General features: G+C 35.5%; 1 protein-coding gene across 1 annotated transcript in view; it reads left to right on the top strand.

Annotated features, from left to right (window-relative positions):
- The window catches only part of LOC106882356 (ubiquitin-like modifier-activating enzyme 6), a 295,927-nt gene that overhangs the window by 235,610 nt on the left and 40,224 nt on the right, over positions 1–20,093 (top strand). The window contains exons 12-20 of the mRNA XM_052970971.1: positions 4,510–4,540; positions 5,994–6,253; positions 7,748–7,826; positions 9,083–9,160; positions 10,073–10,150; positions 10,259–10,307; positions 10,990–11,019; positions 13,481–13,586; positions 17,089–17,194. Of these exons, the coding sequence (XP_052826931.1) occupies positions 4,510–4,540; positions 5,994–6,253; positions 7,748–7,826; positions 9,083–9,160; positions 10,073–10,150; positions 10,259–10,307; positions 10,990–11,019; positions 13,481–13,586; positions 17,089–17,194 (817 nt within the window). The remainder of the gene's footprint in view (positions 1–4,509; positions 4,541–5,993; positions 6,254–7,747; positions 7,827–9,082; positions 9,161–10,072; positions 10,151–10,258; positions 10,308–10,989; positions 11,020–13,480; positions 13,587–17,088; positions 17,195–20,093) is intronic.

Raw genomic sequence — 20,093 nt, forward strand, 5'->3', positions numbered from 1 at the left:
ATATATATAAAATCATATATATATATATATATATATATAAAATCATATATATATATATATATATATATATATATGTAATCATCATATATCTATATGTATGTTTAGGTATGTCTAAATATTTTCAGATGCTATTTAAATGTCAGATTTTACTAACTTATTATCAAATACTGATTTCAGATTTTGGCACAAGGCCAGCAGGTTTGAGTGGGGTGGAAGTTAACTACATCAACCCCAGTGCTTAACTGTTATTTATTTTATTGGCCCTGAAAGGATGAAAAGCAAGGTCGACCTCAGCAGAATATGAACTCAGAATTTGAAGACATGAAATGCCAGTAAAAATTTAACCTGGTGTGCTAATGACTCTGCCAGCTTGCCCCCTTAAGTTACTGTTAAATGTTACTAAATACAGTATCCACTTTTTACCAAGTAATCAATCATATTGCGAATATCAAAAATGTTGAGATATGAGGAATAAAATATTTATCTGATCTTGCTATTTTATTAAATCTCATTAAACTCATATTAGATAAGTAATAAGAATGTAACTAATTCTGTAAGTAATCACAGCTAACGTACTGCAATTAATTGTAAAACTACTTTGTGAAGTAATTCTGAGAAATAATGAGCAAAAATGCTAACAAATAATAGATTTTTGTATGGAAGAGGTAGGCCCAGGAAGACCTGGGCTGAGGTGGTGAGGCAAGACCTTCGTACATTGGGCCTCACCGAGGCGATGACTACGGACCGAGACCTTTGGAAATGGGCTGTGCGTGAGAAGACCCGGCAAGCCAAGTAAGATCGTTGCCAGTGCCCCTGGACTGGTTCTTGTGCGGGTGGCACATGAGATGCACCATTTTGAGCGTGGCCGTTGCCAGTACCGCCTGACTGGCTCCTGTAGGATTTTCGAGCGAGATCGTTGCCAGTGCCCCTGGACTGGCTTGTGCGGGTGGCACATAAAAGACACCATTTCGAGCGTGGCCGTTTTCGTGCGGGTGACACGTAAAAGCACCCACTACACTCTCTGAGTGGTTGGCGTTAGGAAGGGCATCCAGCTGTAGAAACTCTGCCAAATCAGACTGGAGCCTGGTGTTGCCATCCGGTTTCACCAGTCCTCAGTCAAATCGTCCAACCCATGCTAGCATGGAAAGCGGACGTTAAACGATGATGATGATGATGATGAAAAAGATAAACAATCTCTCCAATCAAGTTGTAATTTTATTATTATTATGATTCCACCAAGGTTGACTTTACCTTTCAACCTTTTTGGGATCAATAAATTAAGTACCAGTTGAGTACTGGGATCGATGTAATTGACTAGCCCCCTCTCCCAAATTTCAGGTCTTGTGCCTATAATAGAAAGGATTATTATTATTATTATTATTATTGTTATTATTATTATTGTTGTTATTGTTGTTATTAAGGTGGCATGCTGGCAGAATTATAAGCATACTACACAAAATGCTTAGCAACATTTTGTCTGTCTTTATGTTTTTAGTTCAAATTTCACCAAGGTTGACTTTGCCATTCATACTTTTATCATCATCATCATCATCATCATCGTTTAACGTCCGCTTTCCTTGCTGGCATGGGTTGGACAGTTTGACTGTGGACTGGTGAGCCAGAAGGTTGCACCAGGCTCAATCTGATCTGGCAATGTTTCTACAGCTGGATGCCCTTCCTAACACCAACCACTTCAAGAGTGTAGTGGGTGCTTTTAAATGCCACTGGCACGAGGGCCAGTCAGGTGGTTCTGACAACAACCACGCTCAAAAGGTGTTTTTTACATGTTACCTGCACGGGGGCCAGTCCGGCAGCACTGGCAACAACCATGCTCAAATGCTGTCTTTCACGTGCCACCAGTACATGTGTTGGTAAGGCAATGATCACGTTCGAATGGTACTTTTTACATGCCACCGGCACAGGAGCCAATCTATGGCCCTGGCAACTATCACACTCGGATGTACTTTTAATGTTCCACTGGCATGAATGCCAATAAGGCAGTACTGTCTAGAAATGATACATTTCTAAATCTCTCAGAGAGATTTATGCAGTTGTGATACGATGAAGTAGTTGTACGCTGTCAACTTAATGTGACAGTCTCCTGAAGGGAATAATACTACTGTTGGTTAGACCTAGGAAACTGCACTGCAATTACCCCTGCTCCATATCTAAGGAGTGAAACCACCTAGGTGTTGATAGCTTCGATCTTATTCCATCCGTTTAATTTCGACTTAAGGATCAGTCTCAGTCTGTGCAAGTATTCCACCTTAAATTTTTCTGTCATTTCTTTCTCCATCAATTTATCCATTTCCAAAATCCCCAAGTACTTATAGCCTGTCTCTTCTATCTGCTTCATAACCTCCCCCGACTGTATCGTTAGCCCATCCATACATTTGATTTTGCCTCTCTTCAAGACTAACACACCACACTTTCTCAGTCCGAACTCCATTTTGATATCAGCACTGAAGGTATACACTATATCAACGAGGGAACTGACTTGGGCTTCATCTTTACCTTAAAGTTTGAGGTCATCCATGAATAACAAATGGTTAACTTTTTGTTGGTGGCTTTTGAATACATACCCAGCTTTTGCTTTCCTCAGAATCAGTGTTAGTGGTATCAAGCACAGTACAAAGATCAGTGGGGACAGGCAGACCCCTTAGGAGATGCTCCTCCTAATTTCTACTGTCCCTAAATTTCTTCCGTATGCTGTCAGGTCCGTCCTCCATTTCGCCATACTTTTTCCAAGCAATTGCTCAACATTCGATGTAATACGAAATAGGTTAATACACTCTATAATCCAAGAATGTGGGATCATATCGTACGCCTTACGATAGACGATCCATGACATGGCTAAATTACTTTCTCTCCTCTTGCAGTCTATAAGTACAGTTTTGTCTATCAGGAGTTGATCCTTGGTACCTCTGCACTTACGCTTGCAACCCTTCTGCTCATGTGGCAGGACTCCATGTTTTTTCAGATGTTCATATATTGACTCCAGTCAGTAACTTCCACATAAGTGGCAAACAGGATATCGGCCTGTAATTGTCTACCATATTGCTTTTTTCAATGTTTTTCAGGCACAGCACTGTCCTACCCAATGTCAACCACTCTGGTGTTCCTTGGTCGGCATTTAACAAAGTGTTGAGTTGCACAGCTATTCGTGCATGACATTCACCAAATCTTTTGATCCAGTAGCCTTGAACTCCATCTGGTCCCGGGGTCTTCCTGCTGCTCATTTTTTTGCTGATTTCCTTCACTTCCCTCAGTGAAATGACTAGTTCTGCCTGTTTTGGACAGACTACAGTTTGTTTCAGTTTTTGCAACCATTCAGCATCCTTCTTGTGCTCCTTGTCTTTGCTCCAGATGTCACTCCAAAACCTTTGACTTTCAATGTTATCTGGTATCAACTCTTCATCTGTACACTCTATTTATTTCTTTATAGAATCTCTTCTTATCTATTCTGAATAACCTATTCTGATGGTAACCCTTCATTCTTTGGTCGTATCTTACCATCTTTGCTTTCTTTGCAATGAGGCGCTATTTCAGTTCCTCTGTTGCTACTTTCAGGCCCTTTCTTTCAATATTATACTTCCTTTTCAGCGCCTCATATTTTTATTTATTTTTAAGCTTCCCTTTCTCTTTTTGGTCTAACACAGAGATTTCCTTCGAGAGCCTGGATTCTTTCTTTCCACCATGGATCTTTTCTTTTGTCACTCCCATTATGTTTCTTTTTCTTGACATCAACACCCATGTTTTCTGCTACAACAATACTTGATCAAATTATTTGTTTCTGTGATGTTGTTTGTTCTGACGTACTTCAGAATTTCATTGGCATTTTTCATTTCTTGGTTCAATTTCCATCAATCAACCTTTTTAAAGTTGCAAATAATGTTGCTATCATTCTCCCGTAGTCTTACCTTTATTCTGTCATAGATTGCCTTTTGTTCATCTGTCATGTCACCATTAGTTTAACTGTCCTCTTTTAGATCATCTATATGTCTCTCATCAAGTAAACTACCACTGCTCCTTTCCTGCACTATGAGATTACTCTTATTAGTAAGAAATGTATTTTCATTGTTATCTCTGCTGCTATTTTCCATGACGCGTCCTTTGATAGCTTCAAGCTCTACTTCTGTGAACCAAACCAATTTTTTCTTATTGCTCTAGCTTGATCTCACAGTCTCTGTTCCATGAGTTGAAACAATCCCTTTTCTCTCTAATGATCATACATAAGTTGTCAGTAGCCCCTAATTTCAGCACCATTTTCATCTACCGGGCTGCTCAGGTAGTAACACTCCATGACCACAGCATTAATTTGCTTGCTCCATCTATGCCGTGTGTGGTGGTCCCTTTCTGGATATCAACAGGCTGGAGCTGAACCAGAATCTCTGAGCCTACCGGGTGTAACACTGTCACTATCATTGGCTTCAGTTTCATTACCATTAGTAGTGTTTAGTATTAGCAGCTGCAGCATATTATTTTTATTTTTATTTTTATCACCATTAGCACCTCTACCATTGCTGGAGGAAATAGTTGGGTAGTAGTTTGGTGAATAGATCATGTTCTACAGGTCTGTAAATAGATTTGGCAGATAGTGGGGAGGTCAGCCATAGAGACAAAAAATCTTCGCACCCTTTGGGTCAGCAGAGGTCAAATGTGTTTACTATTACCAGTGGCCACTGAAAGCACTGCCTTGAAAAGAAGCAATTCAACCTGTTCTTTTTGTAATTACTGGTAGAAAAACCAACAATAATAATACACTCACACACACATATATATATATATACATACACACACACATACATATATACTGATATTCATGTCGTTGAATTTTTGAAGTTATGAATTCAATTGTGCTGTTGCAATAAAAGGTGTGTTTACGTATTTGGGTAATATATTAAAGTTTTAAAGTTTTCTTGAGAAGTTCGTTTGTCTGTCCAGTTGGAGAACACAGTAGGACTTTTGCAATAAAAAGGATGTTTACATTTTCGAATACTTAGGGAGAGTCAAAAAGAAAAGGAAACAAGTTGTAGATAGTAAAGTCTTAAGATTTACTAAATGTGGTCTTTTTTATGACCGCACAGAGAGAAATGGTAGTGTTCTTAGAATAAAAGGGAGGATGATGTTTACATTTTCAGGGAGAGAGGAAAGGATAAGTATTCACACAGTAGTTGTAGATATTAAAGGGTTTTGTTTTTTTTTAAGCTGATCATTTGTGTATTCGAAAGCTGTAGGTATGTAAGTTTCCTAACTGATTTTATTTTGAGGGAAATTTAAAATATTCACTGGAAATTGTAGATATTCCAGTCTTTGGGAATAGTAGGAAGAAGAGATGTTCACCTTGTTGGATTTTTGAATTTCTGAATTTCTTTTTCTTTTGGAATTTTTCTTTTCTTTTTAAAAATTTTGCTGTGGTTTACAGTTTTTTTAGTTGTGCAGTATGTATATATAGGCAGGTGTTTACTTCCTTAAATTTTATCGTGCATTTAATTGTGTTGTTACAATAAAAGGCATGTTTACATATTCTGTTAGTCAGGGAAGAAGGGAAGACAAAATGTTCACACAAAATTAGAGATATTAAAGTTTCTAAATTTTTTGAGGTGTTTGTATGTCCATTCAGAGAAAACTGTGGTGTGTTTTTTTCTTTTTCAATAAAAAGGATGTTTACATTTTCGAATATTCAGGTAAAAAGGAACGGAAAGTAAAGGAAGTTAAAATTTTTCCTCAGAAAATTGTAGATATGAAGCTTTCAAAATTTACTGGAGATGATCTTTTGACTGTCCGAACAAAGAAAACTGTAGTGTTCTTGAAATAAAGAGGATGTTTACATTTTCGAATACTCGGAGAAAAAAAAATGATAGGTATTCACAGAAGGTGTAGATATTAAAAGTTTCTAAGCTGATTGTTTATATGTTTGAAAGCTGTAGATATGTAAGTTCCTTAACTTATTTTGAGGGAAATTCAAAATATTCACAGGAAACTAGATATTCCAGTCTTTTAGAGTTATTTTTTCAGTTGTCCTGCTGGGTTGTATTAGTGTTTCTGTGTCTTCAGCTGCTGACAGGTCAAAGCAGCGAAGAACAGGTCCAGCCACTCCTATTATTCATTATTATTATTATTATTATTATTATTATTATTATTTCTTTATTTATTATTTATTTATTTTTATGTTGGTTGTTCTTTCACAGTTTTATTTAGATGTGACAGATGTAATGTTAAATGATGCCCCTGATAGCAGCTTCCATCCAAAGTAAGTGAAACAATTGGCTCTCAGTTAATATTTTCGTTCAAATTCTTTTCAGTTTTGCCTGTTAACCACAACCATTTCTGTTATTTTTACATAGTTCTTCAATTTTATCATAGTTCCATTCTGTGTGACTTCATTTCTGTGTCAATATAACAACGCAAACATTTCACTACAACATAGCAAACCAACAGGAAGACACCACTTATATAAGGGCTCAAACTGCTAGGAATAGCAAACAAATCTCCTTCAAAAGACACAGAAAGCCTTTTGTATAGTTACTTATCCTGCCAGGAATAGCAACTAAATCTCTTTCAAAGGACACTCAACCATTTTAATATGTAAGCTACATTGAATGATAGGGAGCTAAATGCAATGACCCTAGGGAAATACAGGAGGGCTGAGCTGGGGTTAAACAATAACAACATATATACAGCAGCTAAATGGTAAATGATCTGTGTCCTTAAAATATTGAAAGTATGTCTTGTGCTTCAAATCCCACTGAGGTCAACTTTGTCTTTCATCTTTCAGAGTTGATATGTCACAAAAATCAATATTAAATTTCACCTACCTTACAATCACTGTAACTTACCCACAAGATGAACCAACAATATGTATACTATTTGGTGAACCAAAATACTTTACAGTCTGATATAGGCAACTTATCAATCAGAGACTTTGAAGACACTGTCAACCTTTTACTTGTAAAAATAAGTGTGAGGATTTCTACTTAATTGTATTGGACTGTTTTTGTAACATAACTATACATGAAATCAAACACGGATATATACTTGTGTGTATGTATATATGTGCATAGCACTGAGAAGTAGCAGAGATTACTCTCTGTTACTTCTTGGTGCTTTACAGGTATTACTGATCACCAATTCCTCTTCTTCTGACTACTAAGATAACAAAAATAGGCCATATTTTGTCTTTGATGTCATTTTATAATTACTAGTAAAGTGAAATCTTTAATCTGCCTTCATTAAGTTTTAGAACAATCTCCCAGATAGGAATGGTACTTGTTAACTGTCTCAAATTGTTAACATAGTGTCCAATGATGTTTGATTGTTAGGTCTTATTCTTAGTCAACTCTGTTTATAAACTGACAAATGGTTAAGAGATAGTTAATCACATGAATCCTTGAAGTCATATTTCTGGTTGTGATCAATGATTCTTCTTTGTGATCATTTAAGATATGGAACATAAAACATGTTGTGATCTTTGTTTGAAAAATGATCAGGAAATTTACTGAGAGAGACTCAAGTCCTATATTAAACAGATTGAGCTGTGTCAATGTATGAACTCCTCTATTTGCTCAGCCCATTACTACTCCAAGCTGTTAATTTGATCAATAGATCAATAATTTTCATTTTGAATCTTCCCTAACAATAGAAGAAAGGGATTTTTTTGTGTTAAAAGTTTAATTCTGTTGTAAAACATTACCCATTGATGTTTGTTTCTCTTTATAAAAATGTGTTGATGCTTGTTCTCTTCAAGGAATGACCGTTATGATTTGTTAAGACTGTGTATTGGAGACAACACCTTATATAAACTTAGGAACATCCATTTGTTTATGGTGAGTAACATAATGTAAATGGCTTCAACACATATTATAAACTTTTTCATGACTGACTCTCCTGTAATTATTATTATTATTATTATTATTATTATTGAGTGAGAGAGCAGCACATGCCATCAAAGTGACCCTGGGGTACCAATACATAAAGCCCAATATACCCATCATGACTACCTGTCTGATAAGGGTACACCAGGCACATGCATCACAACCATATGTGCATGATATGGTGATCTCATATCAAGATAAGCAGTATGTGATCTAGCAGGTGGGACCCAGTTAGAATTTTCTTCAGATCAAGTAGCCCTTCCTGCTCAAAAGTTACCCAAATAAAGGTTATTTAAGGATGATGAACGACACAACAATGTTTCCAGAGGTGAATTATTCAAACCCCAAATAATTCCTCTCAACACATGGCTATGACACTCCCCCACTACTGCTTGTAATCAGAGATGCACATATTGTCAGCCACTAAGGGACATGCTCAACTGGTGATGGTCAAGTAACTGACAAACAAATCTGTGGTATTGAGCAGAATATTTGCTGTAGCCCATCTTTTATACCAAGACAAAACATGTACATGTGAACACTTACAATCAGTTAAGACCAGAAGCCATGAGAGCTACTGCCTGGTATTATTATTATTATTATTATTGCTAATTTCTGCTGAGGTTGATTTTGCCCTTTCATCTTTTCGGGGATCACTGAAAAAAGTACTGGGGTCAATGTAATCAACTATCTCCCTCCCCAAAAGTTCCAGGCTTTGTGCCTGTAGTGGAGAGGATTATTATTATTATTGCTGTTGTAGATGTTGTTAGAGCATTGAAAGAAATGCTTTGCAGCTCTTGTTCTGGCTCCTTACTTTCTGATTTCAAATCCTGTCAATAATATAAAGTACCAGTCAAACTCTAGTGCTGATGGTAGTGATTGATCCCCTCCCCTTAAAATTGCTGACCTTGTGCCTAAATGATAAACTATTGTTATTATTTTTGTTGTTATTATGGCTATGGTTCAGGGCGGTGGATTGGCAGAATTATTACAGCATCCAAGTGCCTTGTAGTATTTGTTTCAAATTTTTACATTTTGAGTTGAAATCCCACCAGAGCCAATTGTACTAATCATCCCCCCACACCCCATTGTCACCATCATCATCATCATCATCATCATCATCATCATCTGTTCAATATGATCATTATCTAGCCGTTCAGTGCTAGTTATGTTATTTACTGATGTCTGGCCATTTAATTTTTTTTTAGGTTGGATGTGGAGCCATTGGGTGTGAAATGTTGAAAAACTTTGCTTTGCTTGGTTTAGCGACTCAAGGAGATGGTTTGGTTTGTACAATGACTGTATATCACTCCACTTTGAAGAACAGTGACATATAAACATGCATTAAACACACAGAAACATTATTATTTATTCTGACATCATGTAAATTATCTGCTTGTTGTCATGTTGTGATGACTGGGTGGTTTAAAACAATGACCTGCTCACCACTAAAAATCAATATCCTTTAGTAGCAATAGGACAAACACATTAGTTTATGTGTGATAGTTGGTGGCTATGTAGTTAGTAAGCTTACTTCACAACTATATAAATCTGGGTTTGATCCCACCAGGTGCCAACCTGGGGCAAGTGTCTTCTATTCTGGCTTGCCCTATTGTTTTTTTTTGTAAAATTTGGTTAATGGAATTGTATTGAGCCTGTCATACATGCAACTAAAACCTCTCAGTTCTGTGTATAGAACAGATTCCATGGTTCACCTGATCTTTCGTTACCATGTTTCAATCGTGTCTTTGTTTTAATAAATTTTGAAAATAATGAAGATTTAATAAAATAACTGTCATTATTAGGCAGGTGTTTAGAACATAAGTTAGCATGAAATTTTTAAAGTTTCTATCACATACCTAGGAGTAGTCTCAGGTGGATACGGTGTATCATTGATGCTTTGTTAGCCATTTCAAAGAGATGAAAAGGAAAATTGTTTCCAACTATGAATTAAACTAAGACTGAAAATTTAATTCTCATTCCTCAGTGTTAATTAACTCTTTCAATCAAGTCACAGAAGTGATGTAAATTTTAGTCTCACAACCACTTTGGTAGCATACACAAGATGTTTCATTTTTATAAGGAATGAAACCTGAGAAAGCTAAACTTAATAAATGTCACTAAGATAAAAGCAAACTTAAAACAAAAACAAGAACAGTTGAAGAATTAATCTCTAATCTTAATTTTTCATATTGCAGATTACTATCACAGATAATGATTTGATTGAAAAATCAAACTTAAATCGACAGTTTCTGTTCCGACCTCAACATATTAGAGTAAGTCACTGGTTTTCAATAGGATATCTTGACAATTTCTTTTGCTTTTTTACAATTATCAACTGAAACTACTAATTCTAAATATTTCCTTACCATTTTCTCCTGTAGCACCCTAAGAGTACAACAGCAGCCAATTCTGTCTTACAGATAAACCCTGGTGAGTTCTTAACATTTCACATGGGATGTGAAGCCATGGATTCATTCTTAGTTTTGGTTCTGATGTACTTGTAGAATATTGTCAACTTATTTCTTGAATCTTACAAATTTTTTAACAAATGCTATTTATGTAAAGTCTGGTATCATGGAAGCTATTTCAGTAAAATATGAGCTGTTTATCTCTTTAGGCAGAGATATCTTTGAAATATTCTTGCTTCAAGTACAAGCATGGCTGTGTGGTTAAGAAGCTCATTTTGTAACTACACAGTTTCAAGTTCATTCTCACAGTGCTGAAAAACTTCGACCATAGTTTTGGGTTCAAAAATGCTTTATGAGTGTAATTTGGTAGATGGAAACTGTAAAGAAGCTTTTTGTATATGTATATACATATATATTGCTATGTATATCAGTGAAAGATATACACATTGGTAAAAAAAAAAAAAACACTAAACCAGTATGTCAAACAAAATTATTTTGTGATATTTTATTCTGCCCATGTTGCACAAACAGTCTTTGATTATTTTCACCACTGGAAATATAGTGAACCACAGGCAGACCCATTGTTGTATGTGTTATTCCTCTGTGTGTGTGGATGTGACTGACAGGTACAGCTATTGACAATATTTTTCATAAAATAAATCATCTAAAAATGCTTCATTGATTCCAATTTTTTCTAATTTCAGCTCTCAAAATTGATGCACATCAAAATAAAGGTAAAGAATATATAATTCTTTGATTTCATTTCAATGATTACACATGTGTATGTGTGTTTTAAGGGATTTTTAGTTTTGCAGACTGTATGGCAATCTTACTAGTGCTGGTGCCATGAAAAAATGCATCCCATACACTTTTAAAGTGGTTGGCATTAGGAAGGGCATCCAACTATAAAAACTAACGACAAACAGGCATTGGAGCTTAGCATAGCCTTCTGACTCATCAGATATTGTCATTTCCAGTACAACAGGGAAGATGGATGATGATGATGATGGTGATACACACACATAGTTTCTATAGTTTGTATATATATGTCATCATCATCATCAATTAATGTCCTCTTTCTATGTTGGCATGGGTTGGATGATATATATATATATATATATATATATATATATATATATATATATAAAAAATTGAAAACAATAGTGTCAACAAGAAGGAGTAAAGTTAGATAGCTATTTAATAAATACTACACATGTCTCGATACAACATAGATCCACATATACACAAGATTTTAAATAAGCAATGGTTTACCTGTATAATGGGATCCAGATGTATCTCCTCAGATGATACTTACATTAAATCTTGTGTAAGTTGTTTATTTTATATCCTGTGTATATGTGGATCTATGTTGTATCAAAACCTGTGTAGTGTTTATTAAATTGCTGTCTAACCATACTCGTTCTTGTTGATTCAATTTTTTCAATTTTATTTTCACATGTGATGAATGCCTAAACCTAGATTTGGAAGTTTACCATAATACTACAGGCTATTTGGTAATTCTAAGGGTGAATGAGCTCCATTTTGTACTCTATTATGTTCCTAATGGAATACACCTTAAATAAATATATATATATATATATATATATATATATATATATATTTATATATTCATTTGCATTTAATACACATTTAAGAAGTTTATGGTAACTGTCACTCTAGAGCAGGGCTGATCAACCTGAGGCCTGCAGACGTTTATCTTGCAGCCCACAGACGTTTATCTTGTGGCTCACTTGATACTCTCTTGAAACAGGTTTATTTAAACATTTAAAAATTTTATCAGTAATTAAGGATTGTAATGAAAAGTGAAAAAAGAATGATACTACTAGGCTGTGTAGTAAGTGGCTTGCTTACCAGCCACATGGTTTCAGGTTCAGTCCCACTGCATGACACCTTGGGCAAGTGTTTTCTACTATAGCCTCAGGCCGACCAAAGCCTTGTGAGTGGATTTGGTAGAAATAAACTGAAAGAAGCCCATCGTATTATATTATATTATATTTATCTTATGATATTTACTTTGCTTTATATTATACTCATTTATTGTGCTTTTAATTGTTAATTTTTCTATATGTGATAGTGGATTTTCATCTATGAGTTCTTGAAACTTGGTTATTTTCCCTAAAACTATATATTTTATATATATTTTATCTATAAAGCTCAATTTAATTTTAATTTTTTATAAATTGATTTTAATTGAGTTTTTACCTGTAATTTTGGATTTTGTCCCTAATATTATTATATATATATATGTATGTATATATATATATATATATATATATATGTAAATGTTTGTGTGACTGTGTTTGTCCCCCCATCATTGCTTGACAACCAATGTTGGTGTGTTTACGTACCCATAACTTAGTGGTTCGGCAAAAGAGACCGATAGAATAAGTACTAGGCTTACAAAGAATAAGTCCTGGGGTCGATTTGTTCACAGTCAAATGACTGAAACAAATAAAAGAACACTGTTTTTACAATGATAATATTTCATGTTGAATCAACAATCATTCATTCATTATTGTAATAATAGCATGAGAAAGCAAAATGCTTTCAATTCTGTTAGTATACAAGCAGCTCTCAAAAACCTTTCTGTGATTATAGTGACCTGCAATGTAATTCAAGTTGGCCAGGCCTTCTGTAAAGTGTACCTGACAAACTGCCATACCTTTAAAGTCTTAACATTGCTACAAAACAATGAAGTCAGCACCAATCTTTATGACTGTTATTAAAACTCAGTGTCTATAAATACCAAGTATTAAAGCATGATATCACAGATAAGCTTTTAAATTGAAATACATGTGGAGGCTGTAATTTAGATTTAGTATAAGAAATGAAAACTCTTAGCAAAGGTTTAGAAAAACTCTGAGGAAATTTCTCAAATAAACCCTTGGTAATACTTTCAAAACTCTGTGTGTGTACACTTTAGTTTTCCCAAATTAATTTTATCATCTGATGTTCCCAATATTGTGTACCAAGCTCAATACAATCAACATAATTGTCTCCCTGAAATTATTTGCCCTATACCATCATTATAAGCTATCATTAAAGGTATACCTTATTCTTACCTTTCATCTTTATCTTTTATATTTTACCTTTATTACATTGAAATATTTTTTCTGATAAATAAAATACAAAGATCTTTTTTCTTACATCTTCATTTTTCCTGTTTTTGTTTAGTGTGTCCCCAAACAGAACACACAATCTATACTGATACTTTCTTCGAAAACCAACATATTCTAATTAATGCATTAGACAATGTTGAAGCACGGCGCTATATGGACAGGTAGGAGAGGCAGATAACTTTTTCTAATTCATAAAAATAAACTCCATATATCTATTTTCAATCATGTTCATGTTGTTTATAGACTTGTACTGATGTAGTTGCCTATATTTATGCATTTCTCAGTATACAGTGATACCTCACAGTACGAGTTTAATTCATTCCATGACCGAGCTCGTTTTAGAATTTACTCATTTTACAAATCAATTTTTTCCATTGAAATTAACTAAAATATAATTAATCCATTCCAACCCACCAAAGCCACCCCAAAATAAACAAATGGTGTAGCTACAAGTAAAATGATAATTATGAAAAATTATAAAAAAGAGAATGCATAAGAAATATGTAAACTGGTTTTATTAACTGAATTACCTTAAAGATGGGACAATTAGTGTGTAAGGAAGACGATAGAGCAAAGAGGAGGAGGATTACTGTTTGGAAGGTGAATCTCCTTCCATTAAGACTTCATGAAGAATAATTTCTGATGTTTTCTCTCTCACTTAATTTCGGCTTTTTAGACACACTTTCTTCACTTTTTACACTTGCAGGTCGTTTCATTAGAAACATATCAAGAGAAGTCTGCTTTTTCCTGCCTTTCAAAATGTTACATAAATGCGCCAGAGCAGTGTCATTAAATAAAGCAGCTGCACAACCTGTAGCTACTTTTTCAGGATGATATTTTTCTACAAATTCAGAAACATATTGCCGCTTTACCAACACAACTTTTATGTCACTCATAGAGATAGCATTCTCCATTACACTGTCCTCTGCTACATTGCCAGGCCATATCAATGATTTTTCAGGTGGTTTACAATGTTGTAGTGCTCCTTTCAAAAACTCACAAAGGGTTAGATTTGTAATTTCAATGACTTCAAAGCACCGAAGAAACAGGTGTTTGGTGTACAAGTTCTTAAAATTAGAAATTATCTGTTGGTCCATGGGCTGCAAGATAGTGGTGGTGTTGCATGAAAGGTACATAACTTTTATAAATTTAAATTCATCCTAGATATCATCTTCAAGGTTAGGAGGGTGAGCAGGAACATAGTTGAGGTTGAAGATTGTTCTCCACTAGATACTTTCTCACTGTTGGTCTGAAGACAAGGTTGACCCACTTGGAGAAGAATTGCCTGGTGATCCAGGCTTTCATGTTTGCCCCCCACATGACCTGCAGCTTCTCTTTCAGGATTTTGTGCAACTTGAATGCTCATAAGTTTTCAGAATGGTAGACAAGTAGTGACTTAATTTTCAAGTCTCCACTCACATTGGCACAAAGGGCATAGCCTATCTTTGATAGGCTTGTGGCCTGGCATTTTCTTCTCTTCTGCAGTCATGTAGGTTCTTCTGGGCTTTTTTTTTTGCCAAAAATGGCTAGTTTCATCACAGTTGAATACCTGTTGTGCGATGTATCCCTCAGCTGCAATGAGCTGTCAGAATTCATGCATGAAATCTTCAGCTGCCTTTGTGTCAGAACTCACTGCTTTTCCATATCTGATGATGCTATGAACATCAGTTCACTTCTTGAAATTATCAAACCAGCCACAACTGGCCTTAGATGCGTCTGCTGATGTCTCCTCTGTCAATGTTCTAGGGTTCTGCTTCAGGAGATCCCCATACAGTGCTCATACTTTCTCGCAGATGATGGTCTCCATAATCATATCCCTTGCAAGTTGCTTCTTATTGATTCACAGGACAAGCAATTTTTCCATCCTTTTGTAGACAGATATTCATTGCTTAGAGAGCCTGGAGACACCCTTTGCTGTTGTAACAGCCTTGATCTCATCCTTTTTCTTTAGGATGGTGCAGATCATCAACATGCTTCGGTCATATTGACATGCTAAGTCCACTACACGCACTCTCTCTCACGTTTATCAATGATTTCCTACTTCAATTCTATCATAATCAGCTTTTTCTTCTTCTCAGCACTGTCCTTTGCACTAACATTCTTATGATTTGGCTAACACAACTAATTATCATAAAATAATAGCAAAAAATGCACAAAACTAAGCAAAAACACTGGGAAAAACACGACGTTAATGCTGCCATGAGATATGCATGAACTGAGCGAGCAGAGACTGTGTTTGTTGGGAGAGTATGTGTGAGCACCAACTAGTGGTAGCTTGTATGAGACTTGCTCGTACTGCGGATTTCCACTCGTACTTCAAGACAAAAATTTGCACGAGCCTCAACTTGTACAGCAAATTCCTCATACAATGATGCACTCATACTGCAAGGTTCTATTGTATTATATATATATATACATGCATACATATCATCACCATCATTATCATTTAATGGCTGTTGTCCATGCTGGCATGGGTTTGATGGTTTGACCAGGGCTGGCAAGCTGGAAGACTGCTCCAGACGCCATATATGCATAAATCATCATCATCATCAAACATCCATTTTCCATGTTGGCATGGATTGGACCATTTGACAGGAGCTGGCAAGCCAGAGGGCTGCACCAGGCTCTACTCTCTGCTTTGGCATTGTTTTGGTATCTTCTTAGGTGCTTATTACATGGAACCAGCAGCTGTGAGGTTATCAAGTAACTTACATGACAATGCCCACTCAAAGAGGAGGAATAGTATTGTGGGAGGTGGCTTCGTGCCAGGTGATAAAGAGGTTAGAATATGGTAGATGGAACAGAAACAGATATCTTGCAGTGAAGGAGAAGCATGGCTACCTCAGTTGGAAAAGAGAGAGAGAGAGAGAGAGAATGGTGGTGAGAATGTGTTGGAGCACACCCTCAAGGCACAGGGAGGTGAATATAATTGAAGTGATACAGAATATTGGATTGGATGAATGGGCAACAAACTTGTGAGAGTGCCAAAGGCAAGTGAAAAATAGAGCGGCAGAGAAAGGGGAATGCAGTGAGTGGTGAACATTACCCTCTTTATATGCTATAAAGAGGGAGTGAGAGAATTGATGTATAAACATCAAAAAATAAATCCATAGTAACTAAAACTCAGTAAATAGCAAATTGTTGAATCTAAATGGGATCAACTTGCATGGATGTTTATAATTGACATTAAATGATTTTTAAAAACTATATATTTAGCAGAAAAACATAAATTTCACATATTATTCATACTTGAATTGTGCTCAGTATAGCATAACCTTCTTGATGATTTGGTTAAACACTATTTTTGAATAAATTTGACTTAATTTTATCTAAATTAGTTATGTATCATAATTATGTAATTTTACATTTGATGGTGTTTATCTTGAAACACTTGTTGAGCACAATTATGAACTATATGCAAACTTTATGCTCTTCTGGTAATGATATATGTATTGGTGTCAGCAAGAAAAAAAGCAGTTTCATTGCTTATGTTCTGTAACTTAGCAGTGCAACAAATAGTGATTGATAAAGTAAGTACCAGTCATAAAAATAATGGGTCAATATGATCAACTTGGGTATGTGTGTGTGTGTGTGTGCATGAGCATGTATGTGTGGGTGTATTCAGTTATGTTTTACTCATTTTGACTCCTTTTTCCCTACTAGTCGTTGTGTCACCAACCAGCGTGCTCTTCTTGAATCTGGTACAATGGGGACTAAAGGACATGTACAAGTTATTGTTCCCCACCTCACTGAGTCCTACAGTAACCAGGTAAGACTGTCCATATTTCTCTCTCATTCATCTAACTTGATCTGTTTATAAACTTCAAAATGCAGAAAAGTTGGAAGATAATAAAATCTCACAAGATTTCATCTTAGCTCTAATGACCAAAACAAATATCATTTCCAATTAATTTCTCATCATATTAGTGTTAGAGATAAGTGACACAGGAGAGTTTAGTACCTTATCTAAGATACAGAATATGTCAGGGACAATACAAGCCTCTAATTTTCCATTCAGATATCTTTCATCTATTCAGCTATTTTTATACTTTTGTTCCCATGGCAACAGAAATAGACAATAAACTATAAACAACATGGCTGTGCAGTTAAGAAGCTTGCTTTGCATCCATGTGATTTCAGGTTCAGTTCCACTGCACAGCATCTTAGGCAAGTGTCTTCTACTACAGACCTGGGCTGACCAATGCCTTGCAAGTGAATTTAGCAGATGGAAATTGTGTGGATGCTCATTGTGTGTGTGTATATATAGAGACAGATAGATAGATATATGTGTCTATATATATATATATATATATATATATATATATATATATATATATATATATATATATATATATATATATATATATATATATATATATATAGACAGATAGATAGATATATGTGTGTGTGTGTCTTTGTATTTATGTTCTCGCCACAATGACACCACTTGACAATCGGTGTTACTTTGTTTATGTCCCCATAACTTAGTGGTTTGGCTAAAGAGACCAATAGAATAAGTATCAGACTTTTTTTAAAAAAAACATAAGTTCTGGGGTCTAATTTGTTTGACTAAAACCCTTCAAGGCAATGCCCCAGCATGGTCACAGTTCAATGACTGAAACAAGTAAAATATATTTATCAAAACCCATTTTCTTGATTCTTTCTATAAACTATTTTGTTGACAGAACCAATGCAAAATGGTTTGAACCACTGGTTCAGTGATCAACCACTTGGTGTAACCCACTGAGCTTGTTGCACAATCCTTGGGTATTTCATTTTCCACTGGTGTTTGTTTATGTTTGTTTCTCATGCTAGCACGGGTTAGACAAATGCATAAGTGAGGCATTGTTTTTGTCACCAGATGACATTGCTATCACTAACCCTTGCTTCACATAAAGGATCTCTTATTCCACCTGTCTTAGAAGGTGCAAAGTCAGTGAATGATTTGTTGAGAAGGAGAATGACAACAATATCACTGCTTATAGCTTGCAATTATTGAGAAGTGCAAAGATAAGCAAATACATGTGTACACATACACACACACAGAGGTATGTATGTGTGTATATATATATGTGTGTGTGTTTGTGTATATATGTGTGTGTGTGTGTATATATATATATATATATGTGTGTGTGTGTGTGTGACATACTCTCCTGTCGAAGATGACATGATAGATGACATGATAGTTCAATTAGAAGACAGATGAAAAGATACAATCAAATAGACAGTCAACAACACACCCACATTACTATTACTACCATCCACCCATGTTATTCATTCACTTCATGTGGTGACTCCTCATGTGAGTCCTTAGGCTACCAAAAGCAATATCATCATCATCGTTTAACGTCCGCTTTCCATGCTAGCATGGGTTGGACAATTTGACTGAGGACTGGTGAAACCAGATGGCTACACCAGGCTCCAATCTGATTTGGCAGAGTTTCTACAGCTGGATGCCCTTCCTAACGCCAACCACTCAGAGAGTGTAGTGGGTGCTTTTTACGTGCCACCGGCACGAGGGCCAGTCAGGCGGTATAAATGTATATATAAGTACACACAGTATTCTTTCAGTTTCCATCCACCAAATCCATTCACAAGCCTTTTGGTCAGCCCATGACTATAATAGATGACACTTGCCCAGAGTACCATATAGTGAGTGGTACTGAACCTGAAAGCACATGGTTGGGAAGTATGCTTCTTAACCACTGCCAAACACTTCCAAGTTGTTGACTGCATCTATACTCCCCAATTCTACTATATAAATCAATAAAAAACTAGGTTATATATTTAACTTATTGTGGTCTCATTTCTGTGGCTCTTGTTCCTAAACAAGAACACTAAGTGGTAAAATATAGCAACTATATTATGTTATAAAAACTGTTATGTAGGTCATCAGCTCTGCCTCATATAATTAGGGGAGAATTCATTAAAGTATTTTGTTATTTTCATAATTGGGGTAAAAGGTTTTCTGCTATTATCACAAAGAATCAAACATTTGCAAGGAGAAAATGTTTTTCACTGCTGAATGTCATTGTTGAGGTTAACTTTAACCCTTTAGTGTTTAAACCGGCTGTATCTGGCCCAGATATTCTACACATTTTATGCTCAAACTGGCCAGAACCAGCCTCTCACACCTACCCTGCAATGTCATTCTAAAAATAAACAATTACATCTTTCCTATCTTGAAGCTACAAAATAATATCAGATAAATTTTTTAAATGTGCATAAATAAGGATTACTTTTGACAAATTAATCTGATCACTAAAGGGTTAAAGCTGAAAAGTGAAAGGATTGATATTTATTTCTATCTAGATTCATCTGAGGCAAATATTATGAATTGGCTGAAGTAGATATGATATATTGTGTGGTTTATGACACATTATGTTAGAATAATAAGAACTCATGACTTTAAGCCTTACTACTTGGAAACTGAGTATACTTGATTCTATGCATGTGCACATGAGACACAGGAACCAAGTTAACTTGTTTTTGATAGTGGGCTCCTTTCTGGAATCCTCTGCATTTCATATGTGCATCTTATTTTTACAGGCCAATTGAAAGAGACTGCAAGAACTGATTTGCATATGATTAATATGTTACAACTTGTCAGGTACAAAAATTTGATCAGTGCAATGAACTTTAAATTGCTGTATCATTGTTAGCGTTGA

The sequence above is a fragment of the Octopus bimaculoides genome, chromosome 10 (genome assembly GCF_001194135.2).
Source record: "Octopus bimaculoides isolate UCB-OBI-ISO-001 chromosome 10, ASM119413v2, whole genome shotgun sequence".
NCBI lineage: Eukaryota > Metazoa > Mollusca > Cephalopoda > Octopoda > Octopodidae > Octopus > Octopus bimaculoides.